Raw genomic sequence first — 15,509 nt, 5'->3', positions numbered from 1 at the left:
GTTTCTTGTTTAGTTTTGCTGCACTCACCTCTAATGTCTCAATTTTATATTTTTCTCTTGTCTGTTGTCCACCAGAGCCAAGAAGAAGACCAAGCCCTTGAACCTTAAGATCCACAGCAGTGTGGGCAGCTGTGAGAACCTGCCCACACAGCGCTCACCCCTCCACACTGAACGATCTCTGCGATCCTTCTTCTTCCCCTCTTTCATCCCTTCTACACCACCTGTTCATGCTGAAACACCCTCTGCAAGTAAGTGAACATCTTTTTTTTAAATATCGCACACTGATTTTTTAAAATGAAATTACATTTTTCTTAATACTTTGAACGTATCCCTTTCATAATCTACTCTACTGCTACTCTGATTATTTAGTTCTCTGGCAATGTTTCATTCCTGGGATGTTGTTCTGCTTTTAGTTGGGTCAAGTCTCAGTTGGTTCATCAGTTTTTTGTCACTATGCCTTGCCACCTGCAGAAACCACTTGCTTTAACTGCTCTTACTTAACTGCTGAAAGTAATTATTTTTGTTAAAAAATGCTTTAGTACAGCTCTGCTGGTAAATGCAATAAATAGACAATCAGGTCGTGACAATAATGACCGGAGGTTGTGTGTTGCTGCACACTGGCAGCCTTATTGGCTGATACATTAAGACATTCTGCGGAAGCCATTAGATTGAGGAGATGGGGATGGGGGAAATGCAGGGAAACAAAGTAATGGAAGTCTTGTCAATGAAACGGGTGATGAATGGATAACACTCAGTGTTCGGAATCCATGCAAAACTTCACTAACTGGTATAAGGGACAAAGCTGTGCATACTTGTTGGTTGAGGCATGACATGGAATAATCACACATTTAGAAAAAGAAAAAAAGGAGGTGAAAGGTGAAATTGATATATGTGAATTTAATGGCATAGTCTCAAATGCTAATGCATTTAGTATGGCAAAACGGGTACAGATGTCCAAGGTTTGGACCAAAACTATCAGTTATTTAATAACATAAAAAGGACGAAGCTTGTAAAAATCTCTGGTTTAAGGAGGTTCATACTTGATTTCTGATAGAAAATTATTACCGGTAATAAAATATTAATAAGTATGTTATAAGGAAAAACAGTGATGTATGAATTATTATTTCTAATTCAGATTTGTTTTTCCATTAGCTTAATAAGAGATGGAAAACCTGGTGCCTCCATTGTGAGTTATTTACAGATATTTTAAGCCAGAGATGCTGGCTTATACCCACAGATAATATATAAAAGATGCAGTGTTTCTTTTTAAGTAAATAAGTAATTATCTCACCATGTTGAAGAGTAGGTTTGTCCTGATGATGATTCTAGTCAACTCATCATGCTACCTGAGCAACAGATCTGCTCTCACAGCACATCCTTTTATGCAGCTGGAGAACATTAAAGTGAGCATGCTGTAAACGACTGTGAATACCCACAATAAAAGTATCTTTTTTCACACTGTGCAAATCAGAACTTGCAACGTGAGCTTTAAGCTTGACCAAATAAGAAGTGGTGGCTTCTGTGAGGTGAGCACGGTTTGTAAAAACACAACATAAATCGATCAGAGAATGGATTTACTGTTTTATTCTCATTGAAAATACTTCTATATGTCCCCTCCCGTATGTGTCGTGGGAGTGCGAACTGAAAAACCACCAAACTGCATCGTCCAAGTTAACACGGTCTGCTCTAGGCTATAGCACAAATAAACTTCTTACGTAGATAAAGAGTTTTGGAGTTGGAGGAAGTACACATTGCCTTTTTTTATCCTGTTGTACTAGAAAGCATTATTAGACACGGTGGGTATCACAGCTTGGTTTGGAAACCTGCCTTTATACCCGCAACCCAAAATAAGCGCTCTACTGTGGACAAGTTTGAAGGAGTCGTACAGCTTCATACACCCTTAAGGCTCTTTGGGAGGAGTCATTGAGCTTGCTCGCTCTGAAATATCACCTGTGATTTCTCACTTTAATGTGAGCTATTTCCTTGAGGCGTGCTTTGCAGTTTTCCTCAGTACAGCTGACTGTTAGAAAGACTGTTTGTGCCGGTGTCAATTACACTAAATGCTGAAGGGCAACATCCAAGTTCTGTTTTTATGTGGAACTTTATTTATTTATTTACAACTCGAGCACTGACTGCAAAAGAAAAAAAGGGAGTACGTCTATCTGTGTTAAATTAACTGTAAGCTTTTACAAAATCTGCTTAATCTATTTTATCATATTGATAACCAGGTGGAAAAATGTACTTGTTTGATAAAATAACAAACAAAATTTTACACAATAGCTGACACAATGACCGGCATGGCAAAATTGTGCTTAACGAAAAAAGACAGCGTGAATCATCAGATCACTATTTACTCATTGTGTTTCATTATAAATAACAGAGCAGAGAAAAAACAATGTTTACAAAGTTGCCCAGAGGAATAGTAGTTCAGCAATCTGTTTGTGTGTGTGAACGCTTGTGTGAGCATTTGGGCAAGTATGCAACTGCCAGGTCAGCCAGGCTAAACATCCATCCCGTGTCTATGTTTGGGTTTATGGTATCACAGCCATCTCATACGTCAGGGCCCTCCAGCCAGCAGTGTTATTACTTATCTTGCAAGTCGTTTGAATCAAAACATGCGGAGGAGCTACGAGACTGGCTGAGGTAACCAGGACCAAACGCTGTCTGCCAGGGATGAGTCAGTGCCCAGTTGAAGCTGAGACGTCAGCAGTTTGTTTGGCTTTCCACCTTGAGAAGCTGGTTATGATTACAAATATAATTCCATTACAGTGGTGTATTTCGGCTCAGGCACTCCTTGGCACATTGTTAGGTTCTGGAGACAAGCTGCAGATAGTTTCTCATTTAATCTGCAGCTACTGGTTATTGTGTGTGTTGATCTTTATTCAATTTAAAATAATAAGTCTATTATTCTATCATATTATATCTATTAATCATCTGTCGCTTGCATTTTGACATTTCTACCATTCCTACTGGGTGATTCCAATCGATGCATCACATCTAAGGGAGGATATTTGTAAGCTGAGTTTTTAATGGAGCTATTTGAGTTAAAAAGCCCCAGTAAAAATAATACCATCATGCTATGCACTTCAAATGCACTGCACATGGTAAATCCACACTTGGCTGGGAAATTAAATGACTGTCCTAAATGTGATAAAATTGATTTATCTTACATGTACACGTTGGTGTATCGCATGCAGAACTGTGCAAAAATCTTCAGTCAGACCTAATTTCTTTATATTTTGCTTCCTAGGTGCTGGACTTTCCTTCTCATTTTTAGGAGGCCTTGAGCAATAGTTCTTCTGAAGGACCTTTTCTTCAGACATTGGCAGCTTTTTCATTTATTTTTAGTGTGGTCCTTGTACGTGTGCATTTTTAGAGAAATTTGTTTGAACTTAATTTTAGGATTTGTTTTTGTTTCCTAGCAGCCTGTCACAAAAGCACATAATAAACACATAATATGCTCTAGTTTCTTCAGTTGAATCTCGGAAAAATGCCAAAGATAACACAGTATTTTTGCACAAAAAGGTTGATTCCCAAAGAACTATTAGAAAAAATCGTGGCATCTCAGTATAGCATGTGGTATGTCCTTAACCGCCTAGGACCTGGTGTCCACATATGTGGACATCACATTTTGGGTTATTTAGACCAAAATACTGAATTTTGCTCTACAAGGGCCTGATATCCACTTACGAGGACATTATACTGCTACTGTTCTATCAAAATTTTAAATGAATATCCTCATATGTGGCTCTTATTTTTCTTAGAAACAAAAATCAGGTTAAAAAAAATCTGGTAATTCTTTGTTTTTACACTCATCGGGCCCCAATCAGCCCAAATATCAAAGAAAAATTTAAAATGCATGCTGTGGAAGAGTTCGGGTCTTAGGAGGTTAAAACACTTTTGGAAACTGACTAAGTGGAGGATAAAGAAGAAGTAAGAGGCCTAAAACATGATCTAGAGTAAATATACAGTATCTAAAAGTCACATAATAAAAAAAGGAAAAAATCTAGCAAGGAGGGAGTATAATAGTGTGAGTCTACCACCATCGGTTGAGGCTCTGTAATGGTTTGTGCCTGAATTTCAGCCAGTGGTGCTGAGATCTCATCAAAGTTTATGGGACTATAAACACAGAAAAGTACCATCATATTTTCTCCTGCCATGCAATAACATCTGGAAAGCATCTGATTGGCAGCGGCTTCATTTTTTTTAGCATGACAAGAATCCCAAACAGACTGCCAATACAGTAATAGCATACCTAGTCAGACAAACACACAATGGAACACTATCAGTCATGGACTGGCCTCCTCACAGCCTGGACATCAACACTGAAGCAATGTGGGATCACCTTGACAGAGAACAGAACAAAAGGCAGCCAACATGCAAAGAATAGCTTTGTAGAAGCCTGGAGAACTAGTCCCGAAGACGACTTAAAGAAATTACAAACCGGCTTACCTAAGAGAGTTCAGGCTTTGTTGAAGAATTAAATAATGACATTCAAGCTTTTTTTAATTGTGCAAACTGTTTTTGCCTTATATACTGTATTTATATTTATGTAAAACATAAAGAAATGAGGGATGGCTTGATACTGCACAGTACTCTAAGAGGAGCTATTTTGACTCATCAGAGCATGAATATGGCAGGTGAAATGTTTTTTTTTAAAGCAGTCGGGTTTTAGTAACTGAGTCAGAAAGCAATGCCAACATGGTCATTATTAGGACTCTGGAATTGGCTCACCTAAATGGAAGGCACTCATCATTTATAGTATTAATCACAGCTGTGCTTTTCATGCTATGGTATGCCAAAATGTCTGCTGTGAAAAAGCTCTATTAGCGCATAAACTCCTTTAACCTCACATTATCGCCAGGATAGCTGAACTGCCAACATAACAAACAGCTGTGAAAGTGTAATGTTGCTTCTTTGGACCCGGAGAACACAGTGTAAGTGTGATTGCTGGTTTAAAGAACTTTATTTTTTTTATCTTGTTGCAGAAAGTTTTCCTGATGGGGAAAAAAAAAAGATAAAAGTCTGCTTTATTTTTCATTTGAAGTTGTATTGTGATGGGTTCTTTTCATTATCCAGTGAGGTAAATTGCTCTCTATAATGATTTGATGATGAACTAGTTTATCCTGTTCGAAATTATGTCTAATTACTGAAAAGCAAGTGGCTCTTGCCAAGCAAACATTTGTGCCCAGGTTTCTGCAACTTCATTATCCACCGATGCCCCTTCAAAAAAACAGAGAAACAAGAAAAAAAGGGGAAAATTCTTGCTTCTAAAAAGTGAAACTATTTACTGACGTTTTGACACGTACACCACATATAACCAAACACCTACACGCAATAAACATTAGAATGGCTATGCCAGTGAGAGTTCATTTTCTTGAGCTCTCGTTCTCGCTCCAGGTGGTATGATAAGTCATTGTTTGTCCAATCTGAAAAGTTATGATAGCCACAGAGGGACATTTTTGTATGGGCAGCTCACCTCTAGTGCCTCAGGCTGTTTTGAGTTCACACAGTTGGCTTAGATAGACTCCCTAGCTTGTGATGATGCCTTGTGTCCACTTGAAGATCCAGTACAAGCGCTGGCAACGGACCAAAACACACGCCTGCTGCAAAACTGATGTGTGTATTTGTGCGTGAGTAAGATAGAACGAGAGAGGGAGGGATGGAGAGTGTGGGAGTCTGAGAGTGTGTGCTTGTGGATATAAATGGCTTAAATGTTCATGTGCTTGGTACACAACTCACTCTTTTTAATTCTACATGTTTGCCAGTGACGTCACCCACTCTGCCTAACCTTGCATAGATGCTTTGCAGTTGCGTGTTGCGTCACAGATCTCCTAGCAACCAAATGTGGTACCACAATGGAGGTCCCTTTGAGAATTGGCAAATAGATAAGGGCTCTAAATAACCACTGAAATTAAAACAGCGTGAGGAAAACTGGCTATCTAAGAAGAACGGTTTAGTCGGTCTCAGTTCAGTATTCTAGGAAAGATACACAGCTATTAGTACATAAAACTGAAAAGACTGTTGACATGATGACTCAGGCTTGGAGAGTCATCACTTTGTTGCTTTGTGGCTAGTAAAACTTACTAAACCACATTTTTATAACAATTGTTCTTATTCTTGATCAAAACCACAAAATCAGAATACTTTAATAAAAAAAATAAATACAGCATTGAAAGAAGGTAGAGTAGTGCACTGTCCTTTGCCCTAATACATATTTGTTTCCCTGACTGCAATTTTTTTTTTTTTTTGCATGTGTATGTTCTCTTTGACAGTCTGCAGACATGCAAGGTTAACTGGCAATTCTAAAATTTGCTGTAAGTGTGGATGTGTATCTGTTTTTGGCCTCTCAACCAATGCTCCCCTACTGTTTGTTGTTATTTGTTTGTTTGTTGTTTAAGACTATATAATAACTTTTCATTTAATTGTCTTGTCCTGTACCATCAGACTACTAAGTAAAAACTGCTTTCCAGACTGTAAAAGTTTGTTAGCAGGACCTAATTTACTTTCAATCTGGCTTAAAACTTTCTCATCGAGGTCTTACCCTGAAACTCTGAAGATGGGTCCATAAACACTGGTTAGTTAGTGTCAGACTGATCCTTGCTTTATATTAGCTCAAAGGTGTTAGAAAGAAATGCCACAAGTCAGAGGAGTCTTTCTTAACACTGTGTGTACAAAAGATCCCACTGACAGCTCAGCTAATCTAAACAAAATGGTTTAATAGACAACTAGCCAGCAGGATAATGTAACAAAAACAACCGATTTTGAGAAATTGACAAAAGCCTCTAAAGTTATCCTAAGTTACAGAGTGATATGTGCACCACAGAAGCATTCCCCTAATTTACTTTGTTTATTCAGTTTTATATAAGATGGAGTGGCACGTGGGGGGGCATAAGGGCTCACTTTGCTCAGCAAATTTTTGTATTTACTCCAATAAATAGCTGTTGCTGTCAGTGTTTTCCAAAAGCAATGGGCCTTAACATGTGTGCATAGGGACATAAGGTGGAACCTGAAAGCCTTTTGTTGGCTAAGATTTGCCTCACTACTAAAACATGCTGTGCCTGTTGGTTGGGTTGCTTGTCTGCATGCTCCAAGAAGCTCGAGTTCTCCAACTGAGGAAGTCTTTACCGAGCCATAAGACCTCCAGGCATCATCTGTTCTCCCATCCCTCCTCCCTCTGCCTCACTGGCATGCTTAAACCGGCAATCTTAAAAGACTCCCACCATCTATAAGGCAGTGTTGAGATACTTGTTTCATTCAAGATAATTGCTGTTTTTCCAGCGTTGTGATTGCTATTGTCAGTGTATCACAGCTTTTGTGCATGTGCATATATGCTATTTGCAGTTATGTATCTATGTGTTCTTGTTTATCAAAGATGTTAACACACACACTCATATATATATATATGTATATTTGCAAAGAAAAAAAAAGCCAGATCGGCGTGTTGCTGTTGTCATAGCAACTGTGCAACCTTGCTTTTCTCCTGTTCCTCGTTTTTTGTTTTTTTTTGTCACATGGGAATAGAAAAGGAAAAAAAAATATCACCCCTTCCTTCATTTATGTCTTGTGCTATTCCACAAACAAATACAATACTTTGTTCAACTGTGTAATTTTTGGGGAACAATAAGAATAATAAGATGGAGTGTGCAACATGTCACTCCTATAACACTCATGTACAATAATGCAGCACATTATGCAGCAAACACCCACACAGTTTTACAGTCCCGTTGACTTTTTCTGCTGCTCTGCCCAGTCCGTTGTATGTATACCCTCATGTCAGACCCTTATCTTGTTAAACATGCTTCACATTCTCATAGAAACTGTCTGTTCTAATGGTGTGTTCTGCTGTATTTGTTTGGTATTCCAGACGTAAGCTATTGATTATCTCTTGATTGTACTGTGCCAGTTATGTGTGCCGTTGATTGCATTCAACCATTTGATTGAAGCTTTTATCCAAACTGCCAAAGTGCTGCAATCTGTCCATTGAGCTCTTCGACCTTGATAATTCTGAAAATGATGAGAGTAGGTGTGGGTGAGATGATTTGGTAATAGCATTGACAATGAGAATGATTAGAATTTGTGTCTGATTTTTTTTTTCATGTTGTTTGTGTTCTGTGTTTTTCAATTGTCGCTCGCTTCACTTTTCTCTCCTCTACCCGCAGTACAAATTTCTTCTCTATGGAGAATAGTGTTTAGCGTTCAGTCAATCAGGTAGAGAGGCATCTCAGTCTAACGTCAAATAAACTATATTTGGCTGTAAGTAGGCTCCTAGACTTGAGCAGTCTCTTTATCTCTGCACACATGCACACACCCGCCCCATCTGTTTAACCCACGGACAAAGAGAAACGCGTATCCCTGCGATTCTGTGTAGTTAGATTTTTCTTTTTAACTTTCATAAAAATAGACACACACATACACATCGGCTCTCTCTCTCTCACACACACACACATGCTCAACCCCATGGCCTGACGCGTGTCATATGACAAGCAAGTGGAGGAGGGGGACGGAAGGCCTCAGCTTAATTAGGCTGAGGCCAATAAGAGAAGATGGAGGAGGACACTGTTGTCTGGCGCCTTGGGGTTTGTCAGCTCCTGGAGGCTCATCTGTCACACACACAAGCACACACAAGCAAACACTTAGAAAGAATGGACCCTAGTTTATATTTCTATGATGGTTTTGGATTTTTCAAAGTTTTGATAGTTTCGGCAGGTGACTAGATGTCACCCATGTGTGACCACGTACGCAGACATGTGCTCTTTTACCCCTGTCAAATTGCTTCAACTTTGTTGTTCCTCCCCGGACTGTTAAACCGATATGGTGGCACCTCCGCAGATGCTCAATTTCAGTTTTTAATTAGTTTAATTTTCTGTTTACTGATCAAATGTTCTGTTTGTGTGTGAGTCTTTAAAACTCCACTGCATTTATTTCACCTTCATTCGTAGTGAGATAACACGACTACTTCTAAGTGTAACAAATGCGTGTTTAGTTGTGACATTAGACCAGGACAAAAACTGTAATGCTGAAACAAACTTTAGGTTATTACGACCTGGATCATTAGGACATTGTAACTGCAGCAGGGGAGTAGTGTTGCAGATAATGGTTCTCAGGCATGGTGCAAGTTAGTACACTTAATGGTATAGCAAGTTCTTATGGAGCAATACAAGAGCAGCTGATATATTTGATATATAACAGTACAGTCAAGCAACCTCATATTGTCGTATGAAAGAAGCCAGACAAGTGATAGCAGCCACACAACGACCTCATGCTGCACATGCCACCTGTCGATTCCACCCAGCAGCAGGGGTCAGTAAAGCTGTTTACCTTGTTAAAGAGATGAAGGTGTGTACCCAACCACCTGTAGTTCATTGCTGAGGCTCATGTCATGTTTATTCCATGTATTTCTTAACATAAAAAACAAAAATGAATATAAGAGTCAAGCTTTTCCACTGATTTTTGTGTAATTAAAGATTTTGTTGAATTTGAAGCAGCACCAACAGGGCATCTGCCTTTAAAATGATCAGCTTCTGAACAGTAAAAGGGGGGCTGTTATCATGAGACAGTTCCTGTGGATTTCAAGCTAATGTAGTTCATCTGTATCTTTTTTTTTTTTTTTTTTTTTTTTTTTTTTTGCCTGCCCCGTTTGGCTCTTTTGCCATCAGAATTGTTGTCTAAAGGCAAAGAAAGATGCCCAACGGATTTACTTTACCAAACTGACCATCCCAGCCTTGCCGTAATGGTCCATTTGATTCACCTTTTATTGTTTATTTTATTTTCACTTACTGAATACGGGACAGACTTGACTGGGGGAAAGAAGGGGAGAAAGAAAGAGGGAAAGAGAAACAGCTGAGAAGAGGGACGGGGGAGAAGGGCAAAAGACAAAAACCAACAGAACGGGCAGAGAAAAAAAATGCATATATCAATCACCTGGATCACCTGCTGAGAAAGAAAAAAGAAAGCAGGCAGAAGAGAACAAGAGTAATAGAATAAACAACATCACAATGATATATGGGAATATGACAGTAAATACTAAATGTTAAACATTATTGTGCAGCACATAAGATCAACAGAACACAGTGTGCTTTGAGGTAGGAGCCAAAAAGGGTGTAGTTTGTGGGTGTGATCACCCGTGTGTACACCTGTGAGCATGGACGCGCTTGTTTTTTGTTTTTTTAAAAGGTTCCTTCATGTAATAATCTGCTAGAGGGTGTGGGGGGGCCACAGCCCCGTCCTCCAGGGCGTGAAGCAGGTGTGGAGGAGATCAAAACTCCAGACATCCAGAGGCCCCCAGAACACAAGAGACCAAGGAAGACCAACAGAGGGGCAGCTGCGCCACTGTCCCGGAAAGAGCTGAGGAGAGTCCCAGATGAGGGCTCACTTAGCAGCCGCGGAGCAGAAGCCAGGGGGAGTTGCAGTGACGCGCCCGTGAGCTCCGCCGGCAGCCAGCTGCGCCTGAGTGACCGAGCCCCAGGCCGAGAGGCCGGGGGCACCCCACCTCCGAAGTGGCCCGATCTGTATCTAATATATATACCTAATTTTATCACAATCAAATGTGAAACTGAAAAATTAAAACATTAGTAGACACAAGCCAACTGCACCAGCTTGTTGAGGGCAAAGCATATTCGAAACAGAATATTCTGTCATGTCTTAAGCTTATGCTTTTACTTGACTGCCTTCATTGTGTTCTCTTGACATAAATGCTCATTACCTGCTCTTGTAGGAGTCCCAGGATCATAGAAGATTTTTGTTAAAGAAAATCATCGCTGTTAAAACCACACACAAACCTCTCTGGTCCCACCACTGACAAGCCCAATCATCTGCCAGTTGCCAACAAAGGGGACAAGAAGCAGATGATGTCAGTTCCCTTTATATTGAGTTATCAGGTTGATTGAGTGTAATTGAGCAATGCATCGGAGTGTGGAGAGAAGACACCAAGCCCCTGGAGAGAGTGGAGGAGGAGTGGAGGAAGGGTGTTTCAGGAACCAGGAAATGCTCAAGGCACCAGGGCCATGACATTAGCACTGTCGACAGCTGCTGATTACTTGCTGCCTTGTAATGAATTAATAGAACTGACTGTGCCTTTCAACAGATGAAAAAAATAAGATTCCTTATCTTTCTTACTTGCAGTTATTAAAACTTCAAACACCAGTCGCTCGTGCTGAAAAAGTGTTACTAAAAGTACATTAGGCCATTTAGAAACTTGTGTGATAAACGCCTTGTTCGAGTAACAAAAATCTAAGAAAATTGTTAATGTACTTAAAGAAAACCTAGTAATTTAGTAAATATAAATCATTATAAAAAATAACATAATATAAAACTTTCTTCTTCTTTTTACTTTAATTTGCTTCAATGCCAATGACTTGGGTATCAGGCTTATGCCAATATGTTTAAACCCTTACTAGATTTGAATGGATAAGGACAGAGTTTTGTAAAACTCCATGTGGATGCCTTAATGTTAGAAATTTGATCACCACCACGTTGGTTTTATTTAAGCCAAAAGTGACCGTATTTGACTGAGATGGTGTAGGGCTATGTTATCCGCTAATGCTAGCAAGTGTTATTAGCAAGACTGGATGAACTTAGCTATATAGTAGATACCCAAATCTTTATGAAACTATAAATACTATGTGTATTCTGGTAGTCAGTTGAGCATAAAAAGTTGAGCATTGAAACTATAAATAGTATAAAAGATGGAAGTGCTTTGAAACTCGCATTCATCGTGCTCTGGTGGCACAAGCATTTGCAGTTGTGCAAAAGTTTCTGGGAGTCATTTTAAATAAAACTGTGTATACTGACAATCTCAAAATACTGCATATATACAGTTGTGGTGTTTTCATGAAACAAATTTATTCTCCCAATGTGGGACATGTACATTTGTGACACATTATGACAGATTTCTGTTTATAATTGCTGAATTATTAGAGCCAAGTGTGAAAATAATATTGAAAATTAGAAATAATTATTAGAAATGCATCTTTCTATCTGCAGCCTGCTCCTTATTGTCAGCTTTAGACTGCTCTAGCTAGCATTCCTATCATAACATACATAACATCTTTAATAAAAAAAAATAGACTCTTCTGAGAAATATGTAAGTGTTATAATGGCTTTTTTGATATGTTTTCCTCTTAATTTTTTTGGTAAAAGTGTAACTGAAAATAACCTGTGGACTTGTGGTAGTGCAGTTTCTGCAGAAATTGAAATAACACCCAAAAATGAGCTTTTATTATGGGTTTTTCCACCATGACCCTTGACTATGTCAGCATTTTTCAGCATTGCTCTTTTCTTACTGAATTATTGCAGCCAGCACATCTTTAGAGTGTGATATCATCTCAATGCATATCTACCACATCCAGCCGCCTTCACAGGCAATTCAGTGTTGGATGCTGTTTTCACCTGGTATTAAGAGGTGGCTTATGAATGAATCGGGCTGCTCAGTTACTGAAAGCACTAATGGACCATGTGAAAGGTTTTCGTGGTAAAAATCTTTTTTAAGCCAGAATTCTTTATAATAGATTACAGATAACACTAAAGTAGCTTGGCTATCAAGGGATATCTACAGCAAACAATTCAAACAGGTGGTACTGATTCAGCTTATTCTGTTTTCATCCCAAAAGGTTGCAACGGGCATTAGAGAGAAGTTTTTTATTATGTATTACATTGTGTAGTCTCGCTCGTTTCATACAATACTTATTATTTATACCTATTCATATACTCATCTGTTTATTTACTTTACCTGCCTACATAGATACCAATCGAGCTTAAAGTGGGAATCACCAGAGACTCCACAATATGGTTTTATCATTAATGCACAATAAAATATTATTGCAGTTTAAAAATTTTTGCAATATACTAAGTATTGAAATAACATATATTGCAATTTATTGCTTTTTCAATTGGAAATTGTATCTCCAAAAGCAGACTTTGTCAGTACCTGTTTTATCAGTCTATCAAACAGACCAACTGAATAACGCTGTTGATAAAACGTGTCATAAATTTGGCATGCACCTGACAAACTAAAGTGTTTGCATTAGTCTAGTCTAATTTCACTGAATGCAGACCTGTGGAGGCACTGCTGGAGGATGTCGAGGAGCATTCAGATGCCTGTGAAGCTAAGGAGGAACTGTATCAGCAATGGTTTCTGATCAATGAAGCAATTATTGCTGCTTCTCAGTCTGAGAAGGATTATAAAACCAAGCAATTTGAAGTCCACCCCTCTACAAGAGATTATTCACACATGGAAAACATTCAAGACAGTTAAAAATGTCAGCACAGTGCAGTACAGATGCTAAGATTGTTACAGGGGGATCAGTTCTGGTTGTGATTCTACTGGTTTATTTTTAATCATCAGTATGTTTTAATCTATTACAACAATTTCAAGTTTGCGGTAATACTGTTTCATGTGGTTACAGCTGTTATATACTTAGTACAGTCGGCCATCAATTAAAAGGAGCTAAGAGTGTTGGATATGGAGAGCATGCCTTGGCCACAAACCTTTGTTTTCCATAAACAACGGGAAAAAGTAATATGCTAAAATATAACACAAAGTGCATCAGAGCAATGTGCTGATCATTACAATCTGCTTGCTATTCCCTGGGGATATCTATCCATCTCCTGGACCGCTTAAGAATAAGCTATTGGAGAAGAGGGAGCACAAATGGAGCGGCCGCCGTATAACCTGGCTCACCTGTGTGGTGTTGACTTGATTAACTCTGTGGCAGGACTGGAGGTGGCCTTTGAGGATGAAGAATTTCCAGTGAAAAGCAGCCACTCAAAAATAAGGAGGTCAGCACGGTGTCAAACAGTGTTCAAATGCCAATTGCAGACTCCAGTGAATTTGAAGATGATGTTAAAACATCATTGTTCAACTTTTTCTGGTTTCAGAAGTCAAGATTCAAAGCCAGCTCCAGGCATCAGTAAACCATGGACTGTTAATACTGCTAGTAGAAAAATTTTCCAAAGTTATTTGCGGCTCTAAAGCTAAGCCGCAGGATCTTTCAGGAAGAATCTGAATATAACTAGCATAAAGTGTAAAAGTGGGGGAGTTTATCATCCCCAGCCCCTATTTGGACTTCCTATGTTTATATGAGACCTGGATTAATGAAAATAGCGCCAGTGCTGCAATAAATGTGGCTGGTTACAACAGCTACAGGAGAGAGAAAGGAGTTGCAAGGAAAAGCCCGATTTCTTTAATTAAAAAAAAAAAAGGAGAAGGCAACTCAAAGTAAAATTGGGATCAGTTAAATAAAATGACAGGATGATATTGTCAAGAAAAAAACCCTTCAAAATTCAAATAAATGGAAACTTAATACATAGTTTGGTAAAAGTAATGCAGTCTATTAACCTCTATTTCAGTAGCCACGATTGTTCAGGGATTTTCAGTCAGTGACATCAGTATGCGCTCAGATCAAACAGACTTTAAATTTGGGTATTTTTCAGGATTAGAGGTTCTCAAAATTATTAAATTATTGCAACGTTCCAGAGTTAGTGATGTTTTTTGGTATAGGCACAATAATGATGAAGGATCTGAGAGACACAGGTATTTGGAAATCAGTTGTTGTTACACCCATACACAAAGATGGTGCCCCATCAGCATTCTGCCTGTTTTTAAATTGTCTGGAAAACTGGTAGAACAATCAGATTATCATTTATTTACACAGCTGTTCTTCTGCTTTGAATCCAGGTTTTCCCGCTAATTATCCACTGATACAATAAGGTTTTCCTTTTTTATGGAAAAAGTGAGATCCTTATTAGACTAAGGAGGTTTTGTAGAAACTAGTTTTCATTTAATACTCACTGCATATTTCTTGAGCTGATTTAAAGTTTGCTTTGGTGTCCTTGGCTATTGTTATCATATGATGGTGGTGTGGGAGATTTGACTTTGTAAATGCGATGTGTCACATCCATCGTCTTTGTCTCGTCCCTGTTAAAGCACGGATGGTGCTTCCTTGGCTTTCTCCAATCTATAATATTGTTTTACCAACTTCATCCAGCACATTGTCACCTCTGCTAACCTTAATAGAAAAAAGTTAACAGTGCCATCCGGTGGACTTTAATTGATTTTATTAATCTATGGTGTAGTGGTTTAAATACTATATTTATCCTAACAAGCGAACACCCCCCAGGAAGAGACACAAATTTATTTGGGATTGTGTCATTAAGAGCATCCATTGTAAAACTCTGTTAAATCAAACATGCATCACTACCTGCTGTGATAACCCCTTGTGAATAAGGGAGCAGCCAAGAGTAGCATTCTGTAGCATTTGTACTAACAAATTGTATTTGCAATTTATATAATAAGATATGGATTTTTTTGTGTCAGTATATCGATAAGATATTGCCATGCAAAATATCATGACGCTATACTCTATTGATTTTTTCCCTCTGCCTCTACTACCTACCTACCTACTCTATCTTGATAACAAGGACAGCATTTTGTTAAACCTGACTCTCTACAGCTAATTAAAGCTGACACCAAAATATCAGTTTGTTGCTACAAAAACAGTCTATTCCTT

At 38.7% G+C, this 15,509-nt stretch overlaps 1 protein-coding gene across 3 annotated transcripts in view; it reads left to right on the top strand.

Moving 5' to 3' along the window:
• Positions 1 to 15,509, top strand: part of ksr2 (kinase suppressor of ras 2) — a 120,193-nt gene that overhangs the window by 62,353 nt on the left and 42,331 nt on the right. For all 3 annotated transcript variants that reach the window (XM_076891119.1, XM_076891120.1, XM_076891118.1), the window contains one exon: positions 76 to 248. In XM_076891119.1, the coding sequence (XP_076747234.1) occupies positions 76 to 248 (173 nt within the window). The remainder of the gene's footprint in view (positions 1 to 75; positions 249 to 15,509) is intronic.

This window comes from Maylandia zebra, linkage group LG12 (genome assembly GCF_041146795.1).
Source record: "Maylandia zebra isolate NMK-2024a linkage group LG12, Mzebra_GT3a, whole genome shotgun sequence".
Lineage (NCBI taxonomy): Eukaryota > Metazoa > Chordata > Actinopteri > Cichliformes > Cichlidae > Maylandia > Maylandia zebra.
The sequence above is the reverse complement of the archived record's forward strand: the minus strand, read 5'-3'. Positions and strand labels throughout refer to the sequence as shown.